This window comes from Mustela nivalis, assembly GCF_964662115.1.
Source record: "Mustela nivalis genome assembly, chromosome: 9".
Classification (NCBI taxonomy): Eukaryota; Metazoa; Chordata; class Mammalia; order Carnivora; family Mustelidae; genus Mustela; species Mustela nivalis.
In genome coordinates, this window is record NC_139028.1 from 118,827,877 (window position 1) to 118,853,095 (window position 25,219).

Genomic DNA, 25,219 nt, shown 5'->3' on the forward strand with positions numbered 1-25,219 from the left:
TTAAGTCACTGACTTCAGACTTTGAAGGTAAAAATTGTAAGTAACCGTAAGTAAATTTAAAGGCAGTACTGACATATTTAGAATAAGTTGGTGTTTACTATATTCAAAGGCTATATGTATCTGGCCCATATACATTACACAGTAAAAGAGTCTTCGATTTTTAGGGGATTTTAAAGTGTCTTACAGAGGGAAACCCCTTCAGTCGGGCATGTAGGGAGTTTGGAAGTGGTCACTTTCAACCTCACAAGAAAACGTTGACCTGAAAACCAACACCCTGCGACAGACCCACCGGAGAACAGAGGTCCCTGGGCACACGGCTGCCACTAGTACCTGGAGAGACAGGGAATCACGACTTATGGAAGCAGAGACTCTGTGGGAACCAGTGCCACAGTGCTGACGTGTCCGAGAGTTATGAACTCCACGTGGACACAAGATTCCCTCGTGCTTTTGGCCAGAGAGGATTGGAGTAGACACTTTGAAACATGCCAGAGAACTCTGTTCTCCATGCGGTCTGCCCTCAGGATAAATCATTTTACCAAGCCTAACCTTGCTGGGGTTTTCTCAGAGCCCAAGGGACCTGGAGGGAGGGAAGGGCCCAGCTCCGGCCCCAGCCCTCACAACCAGCTGGCTGGGAGGAGGAGCAACTCAGACACATGTGTAAAGGTCACGGGCCTGCTCACTAAGAGACTCAGAACACTTCCCGCCCACACACACCTTATTAACACACCCCTACGGGCCTGTTTACCACAATTCCATCCACCTGGTACGTCACGTCTGGCTCTCAACACATAGTCACAAGGCAGACTAGAAGGCAAACAGCGCAGCGGGAAGACACAGGGCAAGCGCCGAGTCGGACGCAGACATGGCCGGGATTTTGAAATGAACAGAAAAGGAGGCTGGTCGTGCTGCCAGGGGACAGGCAAGAGCAAGCGGGCAGACGTGAGCTCCAGGAGGAAATGCTGAGAAAGAATCAGAGAAAAGCTGAGACCAAGTACCCCGAGACGGAAGTGAAGACCCCGAGGGCTCCTCAGTAGACCGGACTCAATGCGGAAGGGATCCGTGAACCCAGAGGCAGGTCAGTAGAAACCTCCCAAACTGGGGGCCCTGGACGGCTCGGTCTGGGAAGCGTCTGCCTTCGGCTCGGGTCATGATCCGGGCCCTGGGCGCGAGCCTCCTGTCGGGCTCCCTGCGCGCGCGGCGCCTGCGTCCCCCTGCTCTCCCTCTGCCCTTCCCACCGTGCTCAACGGCTCGCTCGCTCGCACTCTGCTCTCCCTTCCAAGTAAATAAATAAAAATCTTTAAGAAAGAAAGAGAGAAAGAAAGAAAAGGAGAGAGAGAGAAAGCTCCCAAACTGAAAGAGAAGAAAAGCGTCTGGGAGCACGGAACAGAACATCCAAGAGCTGCGGACTTTCAAGACCTCGAGCAATCTAAACGCGCTCGCACGCGGGTCCCTGTTCCGCCTGCAGCGTGACGGCGGGAGGCCGGACGGAGCCGCCAGACGCCACCCCTGCGAAGAGGGTCGCCCTAGACACACAGGTCGCCTTTGCCCCCGCAGGCTTCCCCACTATTTTCACTACGAACCCACTAGCAAAATGTTTGTTTCCAAACCCCATGACCTTGTGCTCTGCTGGGGGAAAGGTCTTAGATCCAGAGGGAGAAATGCTCCCCCCGGGACACACAGCCCTTCCCTGGACTGAAGCTTCAGGTGGCCAGTCTGCCACTTTGGGCCCCTCGTGCCTCGGAGTCAACAGGCAGCCGGGAGGCTTTGTACTGACTGCAGTGACCGATCTGATTCCCAGGAAAACTCCGGCCGCTGCCCACACTGGAAGTTCGGGAGAGGAGACCGCACCCAGCAACGGAACGCAGAGGACAACTATGTTAGCGCAGCTCCAGAAGGGCTGCAAATGGCCCAGGCTCTGCACCAGGTCCCAGCCAGAACCCCGGGTGCCACCTGCTCCGAACCCCCACGGGCCCCTGCTGCCCCCAGATGAGCAGGAGGGACACGGCCCTGCTCCCCACCGCCACGGTGGTTTCTGGCTTCCCCCGCTGCCCACACCCTGAGCCCACCCCTCCCACCTCTCACGTGCTGTTTAGGATTCTGTCAAGACTGTTTAGGCTCCACACAGAGTCAAGAGCTGTGTCGGGGTGACGACCAATAGGGCCCTGAGGCTCTGCTTCTGTCTCCCGACAAAACCCGAGACAGGAGTGCTGTCAGGGGATGGAAGCCGTGTGCTGGGGATGTGCGGAACACAACAGGGGTGCGCGGAAATACCAGAACGTGTGCATTATTAAATTCTAAAAAATACTTGGAATTTTTCTGCTGGAAAGTGGCACAAACAGGAACCAGGAAGTGACCGTGTGTCCAGCACCTCACCTGACCCTGAGCAGGTGTATAAAGGGCTCCCAGCCCAGAAGTCTCCACACCTGAGCACCTGTCCTCTGCACCTGCTCCTCTGACCTGATCCACCCTCAACCCACCAGAACCATGACCTGCTGTGGCTGTTCCGGGGGCTGCGGCTCCGGCTGTGGGGGCTGCGGCTCCGGCTGTGGGGGCTGCGGCTCCGGCTGTGGGGGCTGCTGTGTGCCCGTGTGCTGCTGCAAGCCCGTGTGCTGCTGTGTGCCAGCCTGTTCCTGCTCCAGCTGTGGCTCCTGCGGGGGCTGCAAGGGGGGCTGTGGCTCCTGTGGGGGCTCCAAGGGGGGCTGTGGCTCCTGTGGGGGCTCCAAGGGGGGCTGTGGCTCCTGCGGGGGCTCCAAGGGGGGCTGTGGCTCTTGTGGGGGTTGCAAGGGGGGTTGTGGCTCTTGTGGAGGCTCCAAGGGTGGCTGTGGCTCCTGTGGCTGCTCCCAGTCCAGCTGCTGCAAACCCTGCTGCTCCCAGTCCAGCTGTTGCAAACCCTGTTGCTGCTCTTCAGGCTGTGGGTCATCCTGCTGCCAGTCCAGCTGCTGTGTCCCCTGCTGCTCTCAGTCCAGCTGCTGCAAGCCCTGCTGCTCCCAGTCCAGCTGCTGTGTCCCCTGCTGCTCCCAGTCGAGCTGCTGCAAGCCCTGCTGCTCCCAATCCAGCTGCTGCAAGCCCTGCTGCTCCCAGTCCAGCTGTTGCAAACCCTGCTGCTCCCAGTCCAGCTGCTGTGTCCCCTGCTGCTCCCAGTCGAGCTGCTGCAAGCCCTGCTGCTCCCAATCCAGCTGCTGCAAGCCCTGCTGCTCCCAGTCCAGCTGTTGCAAACCCTGCTGCTCCCAGTCCAGCTGCTGCAAGCCCTGCTGCTCCCAGTCCAGCTGCTGTCTCCCCATTTGCTGTCAGCGCAAGATCTGATTGGTCAGCACACACCCCCGCTGGCTATAGATCCAGTGCCCTGGGCAGAACTCAGTACTCCATCTCAAACCCCTGAGTCACAGCCCTGGCCTGCTGTTTCCTGGAATCAGAAGCAGATGTGTCTGGGGCAAGAACAGCCCACAACACCTGAGAGGGGCCTGTCTCCCTTGCCACCTGTCATCTTATCTGGGAAGGCTCTCAACAACTCCCCGGTCACTGCAACCTACCAGGACGTTCTGATGACTTCTCCTACCCCAGCCCCAGCCCCGGGGCGTCTCCCTGAGGAAAGCGCCTGGTGCTCTCGTCCCCCGCATGTTGCAGTATGAAAATTCTGAGATTCTTGACCTTGTTGGACCTTTAAATAAACGTATCCGTTCCCCACAAGTCTTAGCGATAGCGTGATTCTTTCCTTCCTGCTTCTGTCAGTCTCCCACTTCCAACCTCTCCCTGGAGTGTTCCCCCCCTTTGGACTTTCTGGGTCCCAGCAGGGTACCCAGTAACCTCCTCTTCCAGGGAGCACCGTGTGCCCGGCACCCCTGCACGCACCACACAAGCGTCTGGGGCCCAGGAAAGAACATGCCTGACACGTGCTCAGAGCCGCCCCGGACTGTGGTGCTGGAGGACAGTAAAGGCCCGACAGCCACGAGGGCAACCAGACGGCACAGGGAGAGAGGGACCAGCCAAGGCAGGAGTTGGGACAAGCCAACACTCTGGCGTGGTTTGGGGGTAGAATTTTGGGGGAGTTGAGGGGAAGACAGGCTGCCCTCCTTGTTCCTGAGACAGGGAACCCAAAGTGACCTTCTCCATTGGTCTTAGACATCATTTTGCATAAATATCACAGGATAATATCAGTTGGTTTAATGGTTTGCTGTTTGTTCTAAAGGGATTTATATTTTCAAATCTTAATAAAACAAAATGGGAAATGCCACATTATCCATCTATCATGCCCTGAAATTGCTTGTGTCTTGGAGGCAAACAGACCATCTCCAGAAAAGCCATTCTCTAATCAGGGGAAGAGTGAGCTCTCCGCACAGAAACCCATTTCTCCCAAGATCTGGAAGTCTGAAGCCCTCAGACACCAGATGTGTGTGTGGATGTGTGCGTGTGCGTGCGTGTGCAAGTGTGTGTAAGTGTGTATGTGACTGTGTGCAGGCTTGTGCGTGCGTGCAGGGGTGTGTGTGCGAGTGCGTGCATGTGTGCAACCATGTGCGAGTGGGTGTGGGTGTGCCTATGTGGCAAGCGTGTGCATGTCCACGTGTGCAAGTGTGTAAGGTTGCAAGCGTGCCCTTTTTTCAAGAGCAGGAGCCGCCACTTCTACCATCAAAGTCTTGAGTGAACCTCTGCCCCACTCTGACCTTTATTTTCGGTACCACGGTCTACTCTGGGGAAAGTAAAACCTTCCTGTCCCCTGGGGGACGTGGGGCTGGATGAAGAGCAGAGGAGAGCAGGGAAGGAAACCGACAGGGGTGCTTGTCAGTCCGCCTTTGTGGGCACCAACAGAGAAACATGTCCCTGCTCTGACCCACCCTGGATTCAGACTGGGGCCGGGGCACCTTCACGTGGCAGGGGCGGCGAGGGTCACCAGAAGCACCATGGGTGAGGGTGGCCACTTCTGACCCGGGAGAGGCCAGGACAAGATAAACCTAAGTCGTGACGCTCACGTGGCTTGTGAGCAGGAAAGCGAAGCACCTCGCTGTACTTCTCTCTATTTTCCTACGACTCTAAAACTGTTCTAAAAAGTCTGTTAAACCTAGGGGCACCTGGGGGGCTCAGTCAGTTAAGCCTCTGCTTCCAGCTCAGGTCGTGATCTCGGGGACCTGGGTTCAAGCCCCACCTCGGGCTCCCTGCTCAGCGGGGAGTGTGCTTCTGCCTCTCCTCCCCACTCATACTCTCTCTCAATTGCTTTGCTCGCTCACGTAAATAAATAAATAAATAGTTTTAAAAAATAATATATGGACTGATAAATCCAGGGTGAGAGGATCATTTGCCCCTTGGCTAGGCCTGTGTGGCTGTTAATGCAACATAAAATCACATGTAGCACGTGTGGCAGCCGCACCACACAGAGCCCCACCTTGAGTGTGCACAGAGCTCAACCTCCCCAGGCATTTTTTCTACTAGCCAGGTCACCCCCTCTGTGATCTTGCAATGGTTTGGGATGAGAGAGCAGGGTTGGTTGCATACAGTCCTGTCACATCTTTTCCTACAATTCTATTTTTAACAAGTGGATTTGCACAGGAACATTGGAATGCAGTAGTTGGGGGGTTTGGAGCAATGGGTGATTTTTGTTTCCAGAATGATCCTGTGTATGGTTGCTGCAATGTTACGGTGCAAGAGTCAAGAGCAGCAACCACAGTGGAAACAGACCCTGAGATGCAGAGTTGGTGGCGTGCCCGCACGGCGCCTCGACCCGTGGGCAATGCTGGCGAAGGCCGTGCTCAGGCCTGAACGTGAGGGTGCAGAGCAGTGACAGTAATGAGAGAAGCTCCAGGACTGTGCAGGTGGAGTGAGCAAGAGTCCCGGGAGGGTCCGTCTGCAAACCAGGAAGGGGCCAGATGCTGCCTGTCGTGTTACCGGGAGTCTGGGAAGCTGGAGTGAGCAAGGGTAGCCAGTCAAATAGGGTCAGGCCAAGGGGGTGCCCCTGGCATCACAGTTGTAAAACACGCGCTCAAGCACAAGGGTTAGGGTCAGGGTTAGGGCGTCCGCCATCTCCTGGACTGGGTGGCAGAGGACCAAACTGCACAAAGTGCCCACAGTTGGAAAGCTGGCTTGCCAGGACTTCCCGGGCACACGGTAGAGCCTGCACTGGCAAGCCTCTTTTGTGACGAGCCAGGTGGGACATGCCACAGGCTTCACAAGTCAGCAGGCCACTGAGGTGAGAACCAGCCACAGACTATGTAAATGAACAGGCAAGGCTGTTCTCCAGTAAACTTCACAGATGAAAATGGAAGGCTGTACTGCCAGCCCCCGCCCTAAGGGAAGGGGTCCAGGGGTTCAGGGAGAGGAGGACATTTCTCAGGGTCGATTAGGGATGACTTGTCTGCTCCTCTCCCCCACAAAACACTACCTGGTGAGGTCAGGAGGCCGAGTCCCTGTTGAGGGATGAAGAAATGTGTTGGTGAGGAGAGTCTCGGCATCCTTGCAAAGTTCTTTGTGGCTGTCCTCTTCTGGCCAGAGATATTTACCGTGGGGGTCGCCAAGGGCATCCCAGGCCCCCTCACGCCCTTGCGACTCCAGCTAGCCCTTAGCTGTCAGAGGCAAGTGCTCCACTCACCCCAGGAATCTGCAGGCAGAGACCGATGAGACCGAGTGTGCTTTGACCACAGGCATTTATAGCAGGAGCAGCTGACTGGGGCTGGACAGCCCACTGAGCTACTACTTGATCTATATTAGCAGGAAAACTCTAGGTCCAGTGGCAAAAACACCACCCAAAGCACCATGATGGAGATTTTCAGCCTCTGGCCGCGTTCCTAAACCTGAGTCACATCACAGGTCTGGAGCCCACTGATCAGCGACAAGGCCAGATCCCCCTGCAGGAGGGCCCTGCAGACAGCGACATGCATGGCTGTTCTCCTCGGCCTCTCTGGAGGGGTCCACAGCCTGGCCAGAGAAAGGGCAAGAGGGTCACCAGATACCAGCCTTAAATCAGTGCTGGTCCTCGGGGCCCCAAATACTATGGTGGTGCACTACTCAGAGTAAAGGCCCACGGAAGTCAGCAGGAGCATGTGTCGTGGCCTTGGGAAGCCTTAGAGTGGGTCTCGTGGGTCTGCGAACCATCCTGAGTCTGCGTGCCCACGGGGAATAGATAACAGGAAAACACTACTGACGGAATCTCCATACTGCTTTCCAGAACAAGAGTGTGGCAGCAAGATGAAAGCCAGCAGAACTACCCCAATACGTGCATGCACACACACACGCACATGCACACGCACATGAACACGCACATGCACACGCACATGCACATGTGCACAAACAAAGGCTAAGCCAAAGTCAGCATGGCTTCCCCAGGGGAATCCAGAGCTCAGAGCCTCCAGGACAGATCTGGAAGATGCAGGACCAATGACCCCAGCCCTCCCTCATGGGCCTCTCCTGTCTGACCCGTACAAAATCCGGATGGGTCTCAGAAAAAGGCTGTGGGTTATTTGAACAAGTGTGTGGTGATGTCACTCACAGCTGCTTTTCTGGGCAGTACTGACCTGGCAGAGGTCCTCTCCTCCAGTCCCCACAGCGGAGATCATCAGGGCAGTAACACACTCCTGCTGTTTCCCTCAACACGAGACCACGCCTCCACCCTGATGCTCTCCATGACTGCTTCGATGGTCCACATGTGCAGGAACATGGCACTGCACTGCTCCATGATGGAACCATGTCAGCTGGCTCAGCAGAAACACTTCACCCCCAGGAGAAGCCCCACAGTCCCACAGTGGGACACAGGCATACTCGAGGACAGACGCAGACCCTGTAACACGGGTGTGGCTCCTATGGACCCCACAGCTGAGGAAGCCTCAAAACATTCCTTCTGAAGCGGGGCAAGGTTGCCGTACCTTCTAAAACACACCATTTGCTGAGCCTTGTAGGATTTTCACATACATTTGGGCATGTCGAGTTCAACCATTAAGTAAACAACTTCCAGGTGTGAGCAGGCTCCCACCGACAGATTTTGCAGGAGAGCCAGGCTGTAACCCAACTGGCCGTTAGAGCCATGTGAGCACGTGCACCCACTGGCACATGAAGGGTCCGTGGTGGGCAAACACTTTCTGGAGCCTGGCAGACCCCACGCAGCCGGTCCCCTATGCCAGAAGCAAGCCCAAGTTCTCACCCCCACCTCCAGCCACAGAGTGAAGGCACAGGGCTCAGCACAAGGGTGGGTGGGGCACTCCATGGTGTGACAGGTCAACCCCCATGGGAGGAAGCCCCGTGTGGCTTCCATCTCTGTGTCAACGGCAGTCCTGCAGAAAGAATCAGGAATGACTGTTCAAAGAGGAAGACATCCCACAGAATGAGCCGCCTTGTCTACCTGCCTATGGGGAGGTCCTCTGAGGTGGGCGCCCTCCCCAGGGCACGTAGACGGAACATGAGTGACTGCACACTCTGTGCCCATTTCTCACCACCGAGCTTCCAGTCGTGCAAACCTTCAGTGGCTTGTGATGGTGCAGCCGTCCACCTCTGGGGCAGCGAGAGGCACAGGCCAGGCTCTGGAGTGTCTTCATCCATGGGGGTCATTGGGAAATCTGCTCGAGGCCCCACATGGAGGGCAGAAGCTAACCTGGAAGTTCTCCCGTGTGAGCCACAGTCCAAAGGGACAGCAGAGGGGGCCCAGGGGACGTCTGCAGTGTGGGTCAGAGGGAGCATGAGGGGAGCCACCAGCCAGCGTGCAGGACAGAAAGCACACCTTGGGATTCACGGGCACACGTTATTGAACAGGGACAGCTCACATTCACCAGGACAAGGGCTCGGATAATTCTTATCTGGCTGGTGAAGAACCTGTACTTCAGGAGCTCAACAGCGCACCGGACGTGAGATGACAGACCATGAGATCTGTCTGTTTTTAAAGAATTCCACGGGATCAACCAAAATCTTAGTGGTCTTGGGCCTGGGGTTATGGGTGATTTGTTTCCTTCTTGAATTCTCTACTTGTATTTAACTAAGACCGCATTGTTCTTTCAGTACAATACGTAACACAGTCTTGGTTTCAAGTGTGCGGCACAACGGGTCTGTGTTTGTACCTGTTGTGATGTGATCGTAGCGTGACCAACACCCATCACCACTCACGGTCACAGGGCTCTTTCTCATGGTGGGAGCGTTCAAGAAGTCCTCTCAGCAGTGTTCAAATAGTCAGCACAGTCTTGCTGGGGCACCTGGGCGGCTCCATGGGGTGGACATTCCATTCTTGGTTTGGCTCAGGTCATGATCTCAGGATGGTGGGACTGAACCCCATGTCTGGCTCCATGCTCAGCTGGGAGTCTGCTGGAGATTCCCCCACTCTCACTCTCTCTCTTTCTCCAAAACAAACCAAAAAACCAAACATGTGACACAGTTGGCTGTTGGCTGTTGACTCTGGCGGCCATGCTGTCCGCCACATGCACAGGACTTACCTATTTCACAACTGAAGTTGGTACCTTTTGCCCCTTCACCCATCTTGCCCACTCCCAAGCCCCACCTGGGCAACCACCAGTCTCTTCGCTGTGTCTGTGGACTTGTTCTTGGAATGTTGTTGTTTTTAAGTCCCACATGTATGTGAGATCACACGGTGTTTTACTCCCACTATCTCATTTCACTGAGCATGATGGTCACAGGGTCCATCCCTGATGCTGAAAATGGCAAGATATCCTTCTTTTCATGGCTGAGTAATATTCCGTTGTTGATGTACACCACATCCTCTCTACCCGTTCATCTTCAGCAGACACAGGCTGCCTCCATATCTTCGCTGTTGTCAATAGTGCTACAATGGACATGGGGGTGCAGGGATCTTTTCAAGTTAGTGTTTTCATTTCATTTGGATAAAGACCCAGAAGTGGAATTACTGGATCATATGGTAATTCTATTCTTAATTTTTTGAGGAACCTCCATACTCTTTTCCACAGAGGCTGCACCAACTTCCATTGCCACCAATAGGACACGAGGGTTCCCTTTCTCTGCATCCTTACCAACACCTGCTGTTTCTTGTCTTTTTGATTCTAGGTATTCTGATAGGTGTGGGGTGATACCTGACTGTGGTTTTGATTTGTATTTCCCTGATGGTCAGCGATGTTGAACATCTTTTCATGTGTCTCTTGATAATTGTAGGTCTTCTTTGGAAAATTGCACATTTCTTAATCAGATTGTTCTTTACTGAGTTCTTTATATATTTCTTAATATATAAAAGTTCTTTATATATTTCTTAATATATATAAGTTCTTTATATATTTCAATATTAATCCCTTACCGGATAAGCAATTTGCAAATATTTTCTCCCATTCAGTATGTTTCATTTTCATTTTGTGGATGGTTTCCTTGGCTGTATAAAAGCTTTTCAGTTTGATACAATCCCACTTGTTTATTTTTGCTTCCGTTGCCTTTGCAAAGACCTCATTTTTATTTATTTACTTATTTTTAAAATAATGTCTACACCCAACATGGGGTTCCAACTCATGATCCCAAGATCAAGAGTTACTCTACTAACTGAGCCAGGCATGTGTCTCTGCAAAGATCTCATTTTTAAAAATGAAATATTAAAATTAAATATGGGAACAGTTTGGGTACCAAAAACTACAGCAAAGGTGAGAAAGAGCCGGATCCATCAGTTACATGTTGCTACAAGATAACTAGAAACATCATGAATCCTGGAATTGTTTCTTTTTACAGGAAATAAACAAGATGAGGTCAAAGACAAATTTAGACACTTAGGAAGGCATCTGTTGGATGAAAGCCAACAGAGGGCCATGGATTCCTGAAGTACAAAAAAAGACATCACTCCAGACAAATAGCACAAGCAGAAACGAGGAAGTGGCCATGTGCCCAGCATCTCAGCTGACCCTGAGCAGGTGTATAAAGGGCTCCCAGCCCAGAAGGCTCCACACCTGAACACCTGTCCTCTGCACCTGCTCCTTTGACCTGATCCACCCTCAACCCACAAGAACCATGAGCTGCTGTGGCTGTTCTGGGGGCTGCGGCTCCGGCTGTGGGGGCTGTGGCTCCAGCTGTGGGGGCTGTGGCTCCAGCTGCTGTGTGCCCGTCTGCTGCTGCAAGCCTGTGTGCTGCTGTGTGCCAGCCTGTTCCTGCTCCAGCTGTGGCTCCTGTGGGGGCTCCAAGGGAGGCTGTGGCTCCTGTGGGGGCTGCAAGGGGGGCTGTGGCTCCTGTGGGGGCTGCAAGGGGGGCTGTGGCTCCTGTGGGGGCTGCAAGGGGGGCTGTGGCTCCTGTGGCTGCTCCAAGGGTGGCTGTGGCTCCTGTGGCTGCTCCCAGTCCAGCTGCTGTAAGCCCTGCTGCTGCTCTTCAGGCTGTGGGTCATCCTGCTGTCAATCCAGCTGCTGTGTCCCCTGCTGCTCGCAGTCCAGCTGCTGCAAGCCTTGCTGCTCCCAGTCCAGCTGTTGCAAACCCTGCTGCTCCCAGTCCAGCTGCTGTGTCCCCTGCTGCTCCCAGTCCAGCTGCTGCAAACCCTGCTGCTCCCAGTCCAGCTGCTGTGTCCCCTGCTGCTCCCAGTCCAGCTGCTGCAAACCCTGCTGCTCCCAGTCCAGCTGCTGCAAACCCTGCTGCTCCCAGTCCAGCTGCTGCAAACCCTGCTGCTCCCAGTCCAGCTGCTGCGTCCCCATTTGCTGCCAGTGCAAGATCTGAGGCTATGTCCATGGACCTCAAGTGGCCCCCACAGATCTGGGATCTCTAGGAAATGACCAGCTCTCCATACCAAAGCCACTAATTGCAGATCTAAATCCATCTTTTCCAGAATTGGCAGCCCAAATCTCCAGTCCCAGTGGGGTTGCTCCCCAGATAATGAAAGAGAAGTGCATCTAGTCTTACCTTTTGTCCTACTCTAAATCCCTGCCTCATTTGCCTTGGAGAAAAGTACTTTCCTCCCCCCTCAACAATTACAGTCCCCTCAAGACAGATCTGCAGAGTCATTACCCTCTGCGCCACACGTGGGACTTGGCTGAGTCTGGAAATACCACCAGGTCAGTGGCTGGAGTCCAGGCTTGGGAGGTACGCCCTGTTCTCCCCTGCCCCACACGTCACCAGGCTCAGCTGTGCACCTCCTTCTGACTCCCCTGTGCTTTTTTCACCCAGGAAGGTCCAGAGTGGACCTTGTGACCTCACTAAATAAACACATTTCTAGCTCAAGCACTCTCTGTCTCCATGATGCCTCTTTAATAGATATTCCAGTGACAAATTAACAAACACCTGCGCATCGCCGATGAGAGTAGAAACAGGTGCAATTATTTTTTCTGAAGACGACTTGGCAATATTTACACCAATTTCACTATTGCTAGTATTATTTTACTTGCTTTGGGAACATTATTCAATGTAATTATCAAAGAGAATGAAATGCAAAATGTAACAATTGAAAAGAAAAAGCAAAATGATCATTATTTACAGATGGTTCCATTGTACAACTGGAAAAAAATAAAAACAAGTCAAATGAATAATACTCAAAATGGAAGTATTTGGATAGAGGGTCAGGCGTATAATTAACATGTGATATTAATGTCTCTCTATTCGCATATAACAGACAGAAATATGATAAAAGGAAGCCCACCCTCTACATAGGAGGCTTGTAAGAAACACTTTTAAAAGAAAAGCTGCACTTCTGGTGCTAAAAACTGAAACTGTCCAGATGGCCACTAATAGCAGGAAAGAATGTTTATTTGTGACATAGTCACTCAGTGAGCCACTTTGTGTCAATGAGAACCCTACAGACACAGTGTTGAGAAAAGGAAGCCAGACAGGGGCACCTGGGGGCTCAATTGGTTAAATGTCTGCCTTCGGCTCAGGTCATGATCCCAGGGTCCTGGGGCTGAGCTCCAGATCGGGCTCCCTGCTCTGCGGGGAGTCTGCTTCTCCCTCTGCCCCACCACTCACACTCACTCACTCTCTCCCTCATATATAAAATGTTAAAAACAAGAAGAAGCCAGACAAAGGGATATATATTTTATGACTACTTCTATATGAAGCACACATGCAAAAACAACAACAAAAAACGCTTATCTATGTCACCAAAGGTCAGGATAGGGGTCCCTTTAGTGGGAAAGTGGCTGGGAGGGCGACACAGAGCGTTTCTATGGTCTGGTGATGAGCTATTTCTAAATCTGAGTACTGGTCACATGTGTATCCCATTGGTGGAAATTCAGCATGCTGCCTTACATTCATTTTTCTCCATGAATTTGTATTTCAGTAAAATTTTTCATGAAAGTCTTTAAAAATCTATGTGAAGAAAGCTGGAATATACTGAGACACAAACAAAAGAATAGATAATTCTTATTTTAATAGAAAGGTTTAATATTTTAATCAAGTCAATTCTCCCTAAATTAATCTAGACATTTGATCTGAATAAATATACCAAGAAAGTATTTTAAGTAGCTTTGCTGGTTGTAACATTTATACCGAAAACAATAGCCATGAAAATGCTAAAAAGGAAGTGGGCCAGATATCAAAACTTACTACAGAGTATGATAATTCAAACAACCTAACATAAACACATGAAAATCCAGTAGATAAATATAAAAGAAAAGAGATACCAGAAACAGAACCAAACATGCATGAAATACCTACATGAAAAAGATAGCATTTTAAATTCATAAGAAAAAATATTGTTCCATATATGGTGTTAAAACAATTATGTAGGATCTAAGAAAATTAAAATTGGGTGATTACCTCACCTGTAAATAAATTCCATACAGAGTATGGGATAAAGACATAAACAGAAGTAGAAATAAAAATAAAAATAATTAAAAGTAAACAGGAATTTTTTAAGTAACATTATAGTAGAATAGTTCTTTCTAAGCATGACACAAAATTCAGCTGTCCACTAAAGAAATGAGTGATAAAATTTGGTATAAAAGAAAAATAAACGAAAATACCTGCATGGCAAAAGGAAAAATTTCTAACAATGTCAACAGATAATTAACAAAGAACAATCTGATGTCTGAGGTGCTGGCATCTGTCTTGTCTGACACACAGAACTGACTAGAATAGTGGCTTTGTTTAGAAGCCACTCAAAAAAAAAAAAAAAGCCACTGCAAGCATACACGATCACATGATACATTAAAGCCACAGTTCCAGAGCAGATGCCAGGGGGTTCCAAAGATTACAGGCTTCTGAGAAACAGGGACAAAATGTTTAGAGATTTTGGGATGACTGAGAGCACACACACACAAACTCCAAGAAGACACACATCCTCAGAAAAGGTTTGAGAGGTTCCAGAACCTCTAGCTAGGCTAATCAGTGAATGTCACCCACTGTACAAAGCCAGTCAGTAAGACTGGGAGGGGCCATTGGTGATTTAAATAACGAAGTCTCAATGACACCAATAAAAATGCAAATCATACAAAGAAACAGGGATACATGGGACAACCAAATGAATAAAATAAAACTCTAGAAACCAACCAACCCTAAAGAAATAAAGATCTATGAGCTGTCTCACAAAGAGTTTAAAATAAATGTCATACTTGACTTATTTCGCTAAGCATGATACGCTCTAGTTCCATCCATGTTGTCGCAAATGGCAAGATTTCATTTCTTTTGATGGCTGCATAGTATTCCATTGTGTATATATACCACATCTTCTTGATCCATTCATCTGTTGATGGACATCTAGGTTCTTTCCATAGTTTGGCTATTGTGGACATTGCTGCTATAAACATTCGGGTGCACGTGCCATATGATCTCCCTGATATGAGGAAGTGGAGATGCAACATGGGGGCTTAAGTGGGTAGAAGAAGAATCAATGAAACAAGATGGAATTGGGAGGGAGACAAACCATAAGTGACTCTTAATCTCACAAAACAAACTGAGGGCTGCTGGGGGGAGGGGGGTTGGAGAAGGGTGTGGGATTATGGACATTGGGGAGGGTGTGTGCTTTGGTGAGTGCTGTGAAGTGTGTAAACCTGGTGATTCACAGACCTGTACCCCTGGGGATAAAAATATATGTTTATAAAAAAAAATTAAAATTTTTTTTAAAAATGTTATAAAGAGGCTCAATGAGCTAAAAGAATGACAACTAAATAAAATGAGGAAAATAATGCAAGCACAAAATGAGAATATCAACAAAGAGAAAAAACATTTTTCAAAAAAATAGAACAGAAATACTAGAGCTGAAAAATACAATAATGGAACTGAAAACATTTACTAGAGGGATTAAATGGAAAACTTGTGAGTTTGAAGACAGGTTGTTGAAATCAAATCCGAAAAGCATGAAGAAAAGTGAAGAGAGCCTACGGATGTGTGGGTCGTCATGAAGGAGACCGATAATGCATTGTGGGAGTCCCAACAGACGCTGCAGAAGACAAAGAGGCAGAGAGTTTATTTGAAGAAATAATGGACAAAAACTTCTAATCTGAGGAAATAAATAGACGTATAAATTCAAGAAGCTCAAAGAACTCCGGTCATATTAAATCCAAAAAGATCCACATTGAGATACATTACAAACTGTCATGTGCAATTTTTCCCTTAGAACATATTTCTTGAAGGCTATTTGCTAGGCAAATGGGTATATTCATTAAGTGCAGATAAATATATATTTTGAATTGCTGATTTGTTTTTGATAAGCAGTAACCCCACATAGTAAATATAACACACTCTATTGCAGCTGTGCAACTTATCACAAATTTAATGTCTTAAAATGACACCAATTTATTATCTTACAGTTCTGGGGATTGGAAGACTCACCAGGTCTAAATAAAGGAGTCAGCAAGTCTGAGTCTCCCCTGGAGGCTCAAGGGAAGAATCCATTTCCTTGTCTTTTCTAGTTCCTAGGAATTGCCTGTGTTCCTTGGCTCATCCCCAACCCCCTTCCATCTTTAAAGCACATCACTCTAGTCTCCAGTTTTGTGGTTATGTCTCCTTCTCTGGCTCTCAAAGGACCTTCATATAAAGATTCCCTCTCACAAAGACCTTGGTGATTCCACTGGGTATGCCAGGATTATCCAGAATAATCTCCCATCTCAAGACTGTTAATCACATCTGCACAGTCTCCTTTACCATGTGAGGTAACATATTCATAAGTCCCAGGGATTAGGACATCCTTGGGGGACTGGAATCCAAACCACCCAGGACATAGGATTTGCCCTGGGAATGGATTAGGAGTGAAGGGAAAGGAACAGAAGAATAAGCACTGCTAAAGATGAGTTTATAATACATAAAAATTAAAAAATAAACTTTCATGAGCTATCATGAGCTATCAATATTTTCATGAGCTCTCAGTATTTACAATAAACAGAAGGATCAAGAACCTAAACTTATAAATTAGAAGAAAAAGAATATGAAAAAAATGCTATAAGCACATATATCTAAAACTATTAAAAATGTAAATAACTGCATTTGTATAGAAAGAATAAACTTAAAAATAGATTTATAGGAGTGTTCATAGAGAATTACCAATATGAAATACAATGTCACTAAAATTAAAAATCCAACATCCCAGTTAAACAGAAAAGTACATACAGATACAGGAGGGTCATAGCAAAGGAAATCAGTCGGGATGCAGGATGGGAGATATTTGGATATGAAAAGACCCTTAAGACACATGAAGACTAGAACGAAAACGTTCGATATATATCTTATGTGAATTTTGGAAGAGGCGTACAAAGACAGTAGATGAAATTCGATATTTGGACCCAATAATCATCCAAAATTAATAAAAGGATGAAGTTCATATTGGATCATCGCAAATCTAAAGCATGACAAATAAAAATAGAAGTAAATCCAAACCTAGTCCCATCACAGCAAAACCTCAGAACACAACAGTAAGTAAAAAAAAAATCTTAAAAGGTATCAGAGAAAAAAATGAACTTATAATTCAACTGACAACAAACTTCTCAATGAAAGGGCAAGGAAGTAAAAAAAAAAAAGTCAGGAGGGTTCAAATACTAAGCAGGAAATTTTCAACCTAGAATTCTATACCCAGCTAAATTACCGGCCAATAATTAAGTATAAAATAAAGATACTTCCAGCAAAATTCAGACTGATGGAACTTACCCACCAGCAGACCTTTGCAGTAGTAACTTACTATGAATGTGATTCAGGAAGAAGGAAATTAAACCGAGAGGCGAGGAGCAGGTTACTAAAGGAAACCATCACGTGAGAAGATATAAACCATGTTGGCTAACAAAAACAAACAGAACCTCTTACACGTTGGTGGGAATGCAAGCTGGTGCAGCTCCTGTGGAAAGCAGTGTGGAGGTTCCTCAAAACGTTGAAAATAGAGCCACCCTATGACCCAGCAGTCACACTACTCGCTAGTTAGTCAAAGGATGCAAACATAGTGATTGGGGTCACATGCACCCCAATGTTTATGGCAGCAATGTCCACAATAGCCAAACCATGGGAAGATCCCAGACGTCCCCTGACAGATGAATGGATAAGTAAGATGCGAGATATATGTTACTCAGCCATCAAAAGAACGAGATCTTGCCATGTGTGTTGACACGGATGGAACTAGAGGGTATTACGCTAAGTGAAATAAGTCAGTCAGAGAAAAACAAATACTATATGATTTCACTCGTGTGTGGCATTTAAGAAACAAAACAAATGAACACAGGGAAAGGGAAGGAAAAATAAGATGAAAATTGAGAGGGAGGCAAACCATAAGAGACTCTTAACTCTAGGAAATAAACTCGGGGTTGCTGGAGGGGAGGGGGCGGAGGGAAGGGTAGCTGCGGGACAGGCATGAAGGAGGCACTGGACGGAATGAGTGCTGCGCGTTATATGCAACGGATAAATCACTACATTCTACCTCTGAAACCAGTTTTTAAGAAGTGAAAAATAAGGGGTGCCTGGGTGGCTCAGTGGGTTAAAGCCTCTGCCTTCGGCTCAGGTCATGATCCCAGGGTCCTGGGATCAAGCCCCACATCGGGCTCTCTGCTCCAAGGAGAGTCTGCTTCCTCCTCTCTCTCTGTCTGCCTCTCTTCCTACTACTTGTGATCTCTGTCTGTCAAATAAATAAATAAAATCTTTAAAAAAAAATTAAAAATAAAAATAAAAAAATAAAAAAAAAGAAGTGAAAAATAAAAATCTTGCAAAATCAAAAAAGTGTACAAAAAGATTCTTCAGTGGGTAAGTGGGATCAATAAGCTTTAGACTCTACTTCAGAACTAGAATTGCTTTGCCTTTAGTAATGCTTTAACCTTCATTTATTCTCACTCAGATAAGTTGGTCCATAGTGGAGAAAGATCTGAAGTCGTACAGTCTCTGATTTTAAGAATCCTGATTTCCTGTGGTTTTTAGAAAACTGGTACCCATGTACTGAGTCATCCGTGCATATGCCACACAGATTCTTCTGTGTTTGTGTAGAGTAGGGATTGAGTGTCATGACTTCTCCCCGATCTTTGCTCTCAACTGACTACCTTCCATCCTATTTCACAGAGAAAACGGAACCCTCAGAAAGGACCGCCGTAGCTTCGTGACCCACATCTACTTCCCATAGCTCCTGTACCAGTCACCTGGCCCACCTCCTGGGATAGGTCATGAACAGTCCCTGCTCCAGCCTAAGGCCAGCCCCAGCCCAACTTGTCCCTTCTTGTCCATTCAAGGCGTCTCTCCAAGACTCTTCCCCACGCACCTGCATCACCTAGGGAAGCACTCCGTCATTATCATCCATAAAATAACTTGACCTGGGAAAGTTCTGGAGGCGGGTGGTGGTGGTAATGGTACAGCACAAATGCACTTAATACTACTGACTGTTGGCTTGAAAATGGAGAAGATGGCAAATTCTAAGTTTTGTGTTTCATTGTTTTCACATTTTTAAAAACGGTGTTATTTTTCACATCTTAAACTCTCGAATCCACTTCTCTCTCAAATTATTGTCCTACTTCCCTACTCAACTTACCAGGATGGCCTTTGAAAGACTGAGGTTCACCGTCTCTTCTCTCCTCACTCCCACACTTCCTCTCGGGAAACGTCGTCTTAAAAGTCTACTTTATCTAACACTAAAGCAACATTCAACATTCCTGTGCCATTACATTTTGTAACTGTTCTCTTAACAGATCTTTAAAACCCTGAAGATTTGTCTTGGACATGATGAGATCGATTCTTTTTCACTGGGATCGTGGATATGCCTGGCTGGGATTCTTCTCTCTTTGATGCTTCCCACTCACCACGTTTTTTCCTTGCCCTGCCTTTCTTTAATGTCCTCAATTGTATTATCTAATTTCTCCTTCTTTCTTTCCACCCCCACTGAAAACTCCAGGATTTTTAAGAAAGTGTGTGATTTATTTCTGTTGATTCGGGCGTGGGTTTCAGTTGTGTGTCAGGAGAAATGTTTCTGGGTGATTAGAGACAAGAGGTCGAGCACCCACAGCATTGCCTTCCCAAACATGGGAGCCTGAGCGGTGAGAAAAGCTACTGCCAAAACCAGTTAGTGTAGAAACAGCTGCTGTCCTTGCCGAACACGTCCACACAGCCCTCACTGGGGCATGACCAGCCATGGACACAGGACAGGACCACCAGCACCGCTTTTTATAATGCCAAGTCTTGGTCATACGTCCCTGCCCTCAAGAATGGCAGGTCAGGAGAGAGAAAATTGACCATTCTGCCTTTTATCCTGGAAGACATCTTGGCCTCTGGATTTCCCAAATACAAGAGATGGTTCCAAAACGTGCCAAATGGTGTTAAAATATTCTTTTAGCCATTGCCGTTAAATATTAAAAGCAATTCCTGGTCAAAGGACAAATTCATGAGGCAGACACAACATTCTCAAACATGAATGCAACTACCAACACAGACTCAAAATACAGAAAACAAAAATGGGAGGATTATAGGAGAAATGGATACACCGGCAAACGTCTCCTGGTAATTAGGAGAAAAATAAAATGTTACCAGTACAATTAGAGAAAATTCAGATCGTCCAACTAAAAGGATGTTTCCCCGGAGTATATATTGAACACAGCACCCAACAGTGAGACAACACACATTCTGTTCTCAGAGACGAGGCGCATTCGTCAAAATTAACCGTTTTACTGAACTGGACCCATTTTTGCACAAGCCCTTAAAAAGATGTCAAAATGCAAAAACCAACGGGATGAATTTGCCCAAAAGACCTTATAAGTGTCCCACCCCCAACAAATAAGGATGTGTACAAAACAAAGCGACACGACAGTCAACCAGATAGAAAGTACTTCTCCACCGTCACAGCTCTGAGCAGGTGGCAAGTACCGGGCGTTGCTGCTGCAACAGAAAGCCTTATAAGCTGTGTGAAATATCTCCACCAACTGGAAACCATTACCTGCGATTTTCTTCAACAAAGTCAAACCATATGAAAACAGTGCCAGCTGTTGGATAGCACGTGCTGTTGGTTAGAGAAGTTTGCACAGGTACCGGTCTGGGACTGCCAGCTGCCCTCAGAAACACGAGTACACATGCCGACACCGTGTCCATGCAGCTCACGGCCCCAGTCACCCCCAAACACAGCTGCCTCCGGACTCCCTGAAGGCACCCCCTTCCCATCCTGCTGAGGTTGTCCATCCGTAACTGGCAGATACTGACCTCACATGCGACTGGCATTTTTTTTTTTTTGTAAAGAATCTAAAGGAAATGAAATTATCTGCCAGGGGCGCCTGGGTGGCTCAGTGGGTTAAAGCCTCTGCCTTTGGCTCAGGTCATGATCTCAGGGTCCTGGGATCAAGCCCCGCATCGGGCTCTCTGCTTGGCAAGGAGCCTGTTTCCCCCTCTCTGCCTGCCTCTTCGCCTACTTGTGATCTCTCTCTGTCAAATAAATAAAATCTTAAAAAAAAAAAAAGAAAGAAAGAAAGAAATGATCTTCCCAATTTAAGGCAGCTCCAGCCTTGCAACATGGGTTCAATGGTTTAAGAATTCTGAAGTATATTTTCAAGAATTCACAAGAGAAGTCTGAACACAAACAGCATGCAAACGTTACTTTACTTGAGTACAAAAGTGTCTCCTGCACTGCAGTTTGGAAATACGTCGTCAGACATTCCAGTTAAAAAGTGAGAACGCACTGGATCCTGGGTAGAACATAAGCAAAGCAAACCTTCTACCGTCTTCACGTGTATTTGTTAAGGAACTGACGGAGACTTCACGACATTAACAGAATGGGAAGGAAGCGTGATAAGGTCAGGTGTACATTACTCCGACCGGAGACACCGGCGACAGCAAAATGCTCACGTCACACCATGAGCAGAATCCGGTAACAGGAGGTACGCTTCAAACAGAAGTACTCAAGGCTCATGAATTATTTGATCACCCCATTAAGATACAGTAGCGAAGCAGAAGTATTTTAGAAAAGATGTCAGCCACCTGCTGATTTCACGTGAAAATGCTGAGCAGCCAGAGACGCCGTTGAGCGCGCCACAGGCCACCGCGAGCGGGATGTCACGGCAGCTGCGGATGGAAGGAGCTGATCGCAGGAGAACGTGAAGTCACGCGCAACACCGTGCGGAAATAGAAATGCCGGTGCCCGGAGGTTGGCCGCACGTGCGCGAACACCTTTGACACCTAGTAATTGCCGCGACAGTACCACGAGGGCAAAGGAAACTTCGAGACCCAACAATCAAGAAAGAAACCGGGAGCATCAGAGCGACGAGAAACCCCTGAGATGTCTTTGTGCTCTCTCTCTGGAAAACAAAATCACGAGACTGTTGCCATAGGAAGGGCCACCAACAATACCTGGCCAACACGCAGAGTGGAAGGAAGGAGCCTGGGTCCGGACCGGAGGGGCGTTCGGGCCATCAGTTCAATGAAATCACGTTACTTTCCTAGACTGGACCGTGTGGTCTTTGCCAGCTTCTTTAAACGTCTGGTCTGTTATGACGTCCATTATTATTATTGTTATTAAACTACAATAAATACACACCCTTCCTCCAAAATCAGAGGAAGCACACAGGTCTTCTTAAAGTCAAGAGTTTAGGCTTCAGATGAGGCCGGCGCTCCATCAGCCAGAACATTCTGCGGGACGTGTCCCCTACGGCCCGCCTGGGAAAGCTCGGGAGGACGACAGGGCACCGCGTCCCAGGGACCCCCGGATGTGCACCTTCCCCCTAAAGCCTTTGGACAAGGAATCCCCAAATCCCCCAGGATAAACACTGTTATTAAAAAATCCAATTAAACAAATAAAAGTCCGGGAAGTAAAATCCTAACACTCTAGATCATGTGCCGCCCAGAAACCATACCAAGCCTGGATACCTCAGAACAACTCTATGAAACATTCAAGGAACAGCCTCCTCTGCCCATGAACTGCTCGCGGGACGGAAGAACACGGCACGGTCTCCGGGTCTCTGCTGGGGCGCTTGGTGACTGGGCGGGGTCCGGCCAGAGGCCGATGCCTGACAGAGGCTCTTGCATGTAAACCCAAGACCCCACACGAGTCCGGGGGCGCGGGGGACCTGGTGCACCGACTCAAAGTTTTATTCCGTTTGCTTTCTTCCCCGTTTTTCCATATGTCGGAGGTGGGAGGCTTCCCCCACGGCCTCCCCAGCTGGGCCCATGATAAGCTCAGCAGAGCAGAAGGAGGGAGACCCGCCCTCCGCACAGAACGGAGACCTCATTGTGAGGTTCACCTAGAGAGACCCCCCCACTGCCCCCACCTGCCCCGCTCCCACCCACACGGTCTCCGCTCCCCACCTATGGAGCCTAAAGCGGGTGCCGCCAGCCCACATACACCCCGAGCCCTTTCCCTGCGCCTTGGCACCGCTCCTCCCCACACGGAACGCCTTCCCAAATGCTGTTTACCGGCCTCACCTCTCCAAGGGATTTTCTGTGGAGGGGAGCCTGGGGGGCTCAGGTCGTTGAGCATCTGACTCCTGGTTTTGCCTCGGGTCGTGATCTCAGGGTCCGGAGGTAGAGCCCGTGTCAGGCTCTGTGCTGAGCGTAGAGCCTGCTTGGGGTTCTCTCTCTCCCTCTCCCTCTGACCCTCCACCCCTGCACTCTCTCTCTGCCCCCCCAAAAGAATATTCTCTTGGCCAAACCCCCAAACACACACCCAGGAGTCCCCTCCCAGAAGCAGCCCCATCCACCGGGCGCACGAGGAACAAGAAGAAAGCCTTCACCTCCCCAACACCGACCCGGTGTGGCATCCGTAGGGGACTGACAGCTTCAGTGCGGGCACGTGGCAGCTCGCCACGACCAGGACTGGTCTCTGTTAGCCTGCTGCTAAGCATTCACCCTTCTCAGGTGGGACAGCCTGGGCCACAGCCCCCGCCTGCCAGTCTGAGGTCACTGGGTGCCACCCAGCAAGCGATCCTGGCCCGTGGCCATGCGGTCTCCCGCAGAATGCAGGAGCACTGGCCCCCTGCACTGCCCGGGCGCACAGGCAGCCTGCCCATCTCCTCTCCACAAGCCCCGGGGCTTCTCTCTGCAGCTGTCCTCCACGGCCGCCGCGGCTCAGAGCCCAGCTCTCCCCAGCACACCCCAGCTTTGGGGAGAACTCACACGGGCCCAGGCCTTATCTGAGGTCCCACTGGGGACAGAGGGAGGGGGAGGAGGCTGCAACCCAGGCCCGACTGGGAAGAGGGTGTCCCTGTGGGGCACCTGTGATCTGGGACATTGCCAAACAACGTCGGAAAAATGTTCAGGCATCTTGAGCAAAAAAACAAACCTCTGCCCAAGACGGGACAGAATGAGCAGAACACCACCACGGCGGGTGAGAGCACGCGGCTCCTGGGGAGGAGGAAACACAAGGAACAAAGGGCCAGGGGAGGCACTGACAACAGGAAGTGACCGTGTGTCCAGCACCTCAGCTGACCCTGGACAGGTGTATAAAGGGCCCCAGCCCAGAAGGCCCCACACCTGAGCACTGTCCTCCGCACCTGCTTCTCTGACCTGCTCTACCCTCAACCCACCAGAACCATGAGCTGCTGTGGCTGTTCCGGGGGCTGTGGCTCCGGCTGTGGGGGCTGTGGCTCCAGCTGCTGTGTGCCCGTCTGCTGCTGCAAGCCCGTGTGCTGCTGTGTGCCAGCCTGTTCCTGCTCCAGCTGTGGCTCCTGCGGGGGCTCCAAGGGCGGTTGTGGCTCCTGTGGGGGCTGCAAGGGGGGTTGTGGCTCCTGTGGGGGTTGCAAGGGGGGTTGTGGCTCTTGTGGGGGCTGCAAGGGGGGCTGTGGCTCCTGTGGGGGCTGCAAGGGGGGTTGTGGCTCTTGTGGCTGCTCCCAGTCCAGCTGCTGCAAACCCTGTTGCTGCTCTTCAGGCTGTGGGTCATCCTGCTGCCAGTCCAGCTGCTGCAAACCCTGCTGCTCCCAGTCCAGCTGCTGCAAACCCTGCTGCTCCCAGTCCAGCTGCTGTGTCCCCTGCTGCTCTCAGTCCAGCTGCTGCAAACCTTGCTGCTCCCAGTCCAGCTGTTGCAAACCCTGCTGCTCCCAGTCCAGCTGCTGCAAACCCTGCTGCTCCCAGTCCAGCTGCTGTGTCCCCTGCTGCTCTCAGTCCAGCTGCTGCAAACCTTGCTGCTCCCAGTCCAGCTGTTGCAAACCCTGCTGCTCCCAGTCCAGCTGCTGCAAACCCTGCTGCTCCCAGTCCAGCTGCTGTGTCCCCTGCTGCTCTCAGTCCAGCTGTTGCAAACCCTGTTGCTGCTCTTCAGGCTGTGGGTCATCCTGCTGCCAGTCCAGCTGCTGCAAGCCCTGCTGCTCCCAGTCCAGCTGCTGCGTCCCTGTCTGCTGCCAGTGCAAGATCTGATGGCACAGCCTGTCCAGGCTCCCGCTAACCGCCTCCAGCTGCAGCGTGCAGCGAGGCCCCCGGTCCCATCAGGCCCCGAAAGCTCTCGCCCTCTCCCCCTCCTTCCTCGGAGTCCCCGTCTCCAGCACCGGAAGCTCCGTTCTGCGTCATGGGCCATGGCTCTCTGCTGTCCCCCGAGAGAGTCTGACCCAGAGGAAGGCCATATTCTAATGCTGCCCCACAGTCCCACAAGAGGCAAGGGGCCCCTTCCAGGCGCTGAGCCCATGCTCAGGCTTTACCAGTGATGGGTTAGCAACGTCCCCCCCGGCCCCACACTCCGGAGAAGCACGGTCTCATCACGTCTGAGCCGCTTCCTCCCACAGACAATGTACAGTCCAGAAAGGCTCCTTCCTTCCCAACATGTTGCCATATTTGTCTGTTAAAATACACCAAAATCCCCTTTCAATAAAGTCATCGTTCACCACGAAACAGCTTCGTTTCATTCGGTGTGACTTTTTCATTGTGGTCTCTTCACTGCGCACAGATGAACAAGGAAGGTCCCTGGCAATCGGCTTGGGGAATCGGCAGGTGCTCCAAGTGTCCTCCACCGCCCCGAGGGTCCTCCACCGAGGTTTTGGCA

The 25,219-nt window shown here is 50.0% G+C and overlaps 3 protein-coding genes across 8 annotated transcripts in view; all 3 read left to right on the plus strand.

Moving 5' to 3' along the window:
• Window positions 1-25,219, plus strand: part of LOC309873520 (uncharacterized protein) — a gene marked incomplete at both ends in the record, with an annotated part of 140,690 nt that overhangs the window by 23,065 nt on the left and 92,406 nt on the right. Inside the window, 2 exons of one of the 4 annotated variants that reach the window (XM_082749304.1) lie at window positions 2,485-3,003; window positions 3,112-3,303. In XM_082749304.1, the coding sequence (XP_082605430.1) occupies window positions 2,485-3,003; window positions 3,112-3,303 (711 nt within the window). Of the gene's footprint in view, window positions 1-2,480; window positions 3,004-3,111; window positions 3,304-25,219 lie in introns of those variants that run through there. The other 3 variants (XM_082749295.1, XM_082749303.1, XM_082749292.1) reach the window with 3 other exon arrangements.
• LOC309873527 (uncharacterized protein) lies at window positions 10,921-11,610 on the plus strand (the record flags this gene model as incomplete). Its single annotated transcript, XM_082749325.1, has 2 exons — window positions 10,921-11,298; window positions 11,539-11,610. 2 exons carry the CDS (start codon window positions 10,921-10,923, stop codon window positions 11,608-11,610), a joined length of 450 nt encoding a protein of 149 aa, XP_082605451.1.
• LOC309873524 (uncharacterized protein) lies at window positions 23,698-24,600 on the plus strand (the record flags this gene model as incomplete). 3 transcript variants are annotated; one of them, XM_082749318.1, is made up of 2 exons in its annotated part: window positions 23,698-24,200; window positions 24,477-24,600. In XM_082749318.1, the coding sequence occupies exons 1-2, from the start codon at window positions 23,785-23,787 to the stop codon at window positions 24,598-24,600; spliced, it is 540 nt and encodes a 179-aa protein (XP_082605444.1). In that variant the 5' UTR covers window positions 23,698-23,784. The 3 variants fall into 3 exon arrangements, with proteins under 3 accessions (XP_082605444.1, XP_082605442.1, XP_082605443.1); XM_082749316.1 differs by having other exon boundaries at window positions 23,698-24,171; window positions 24,352-24,600; XM_082749317.1 differs by having other exon boundaries at window positions 23,698-24,141; window positions 24,352-24,600.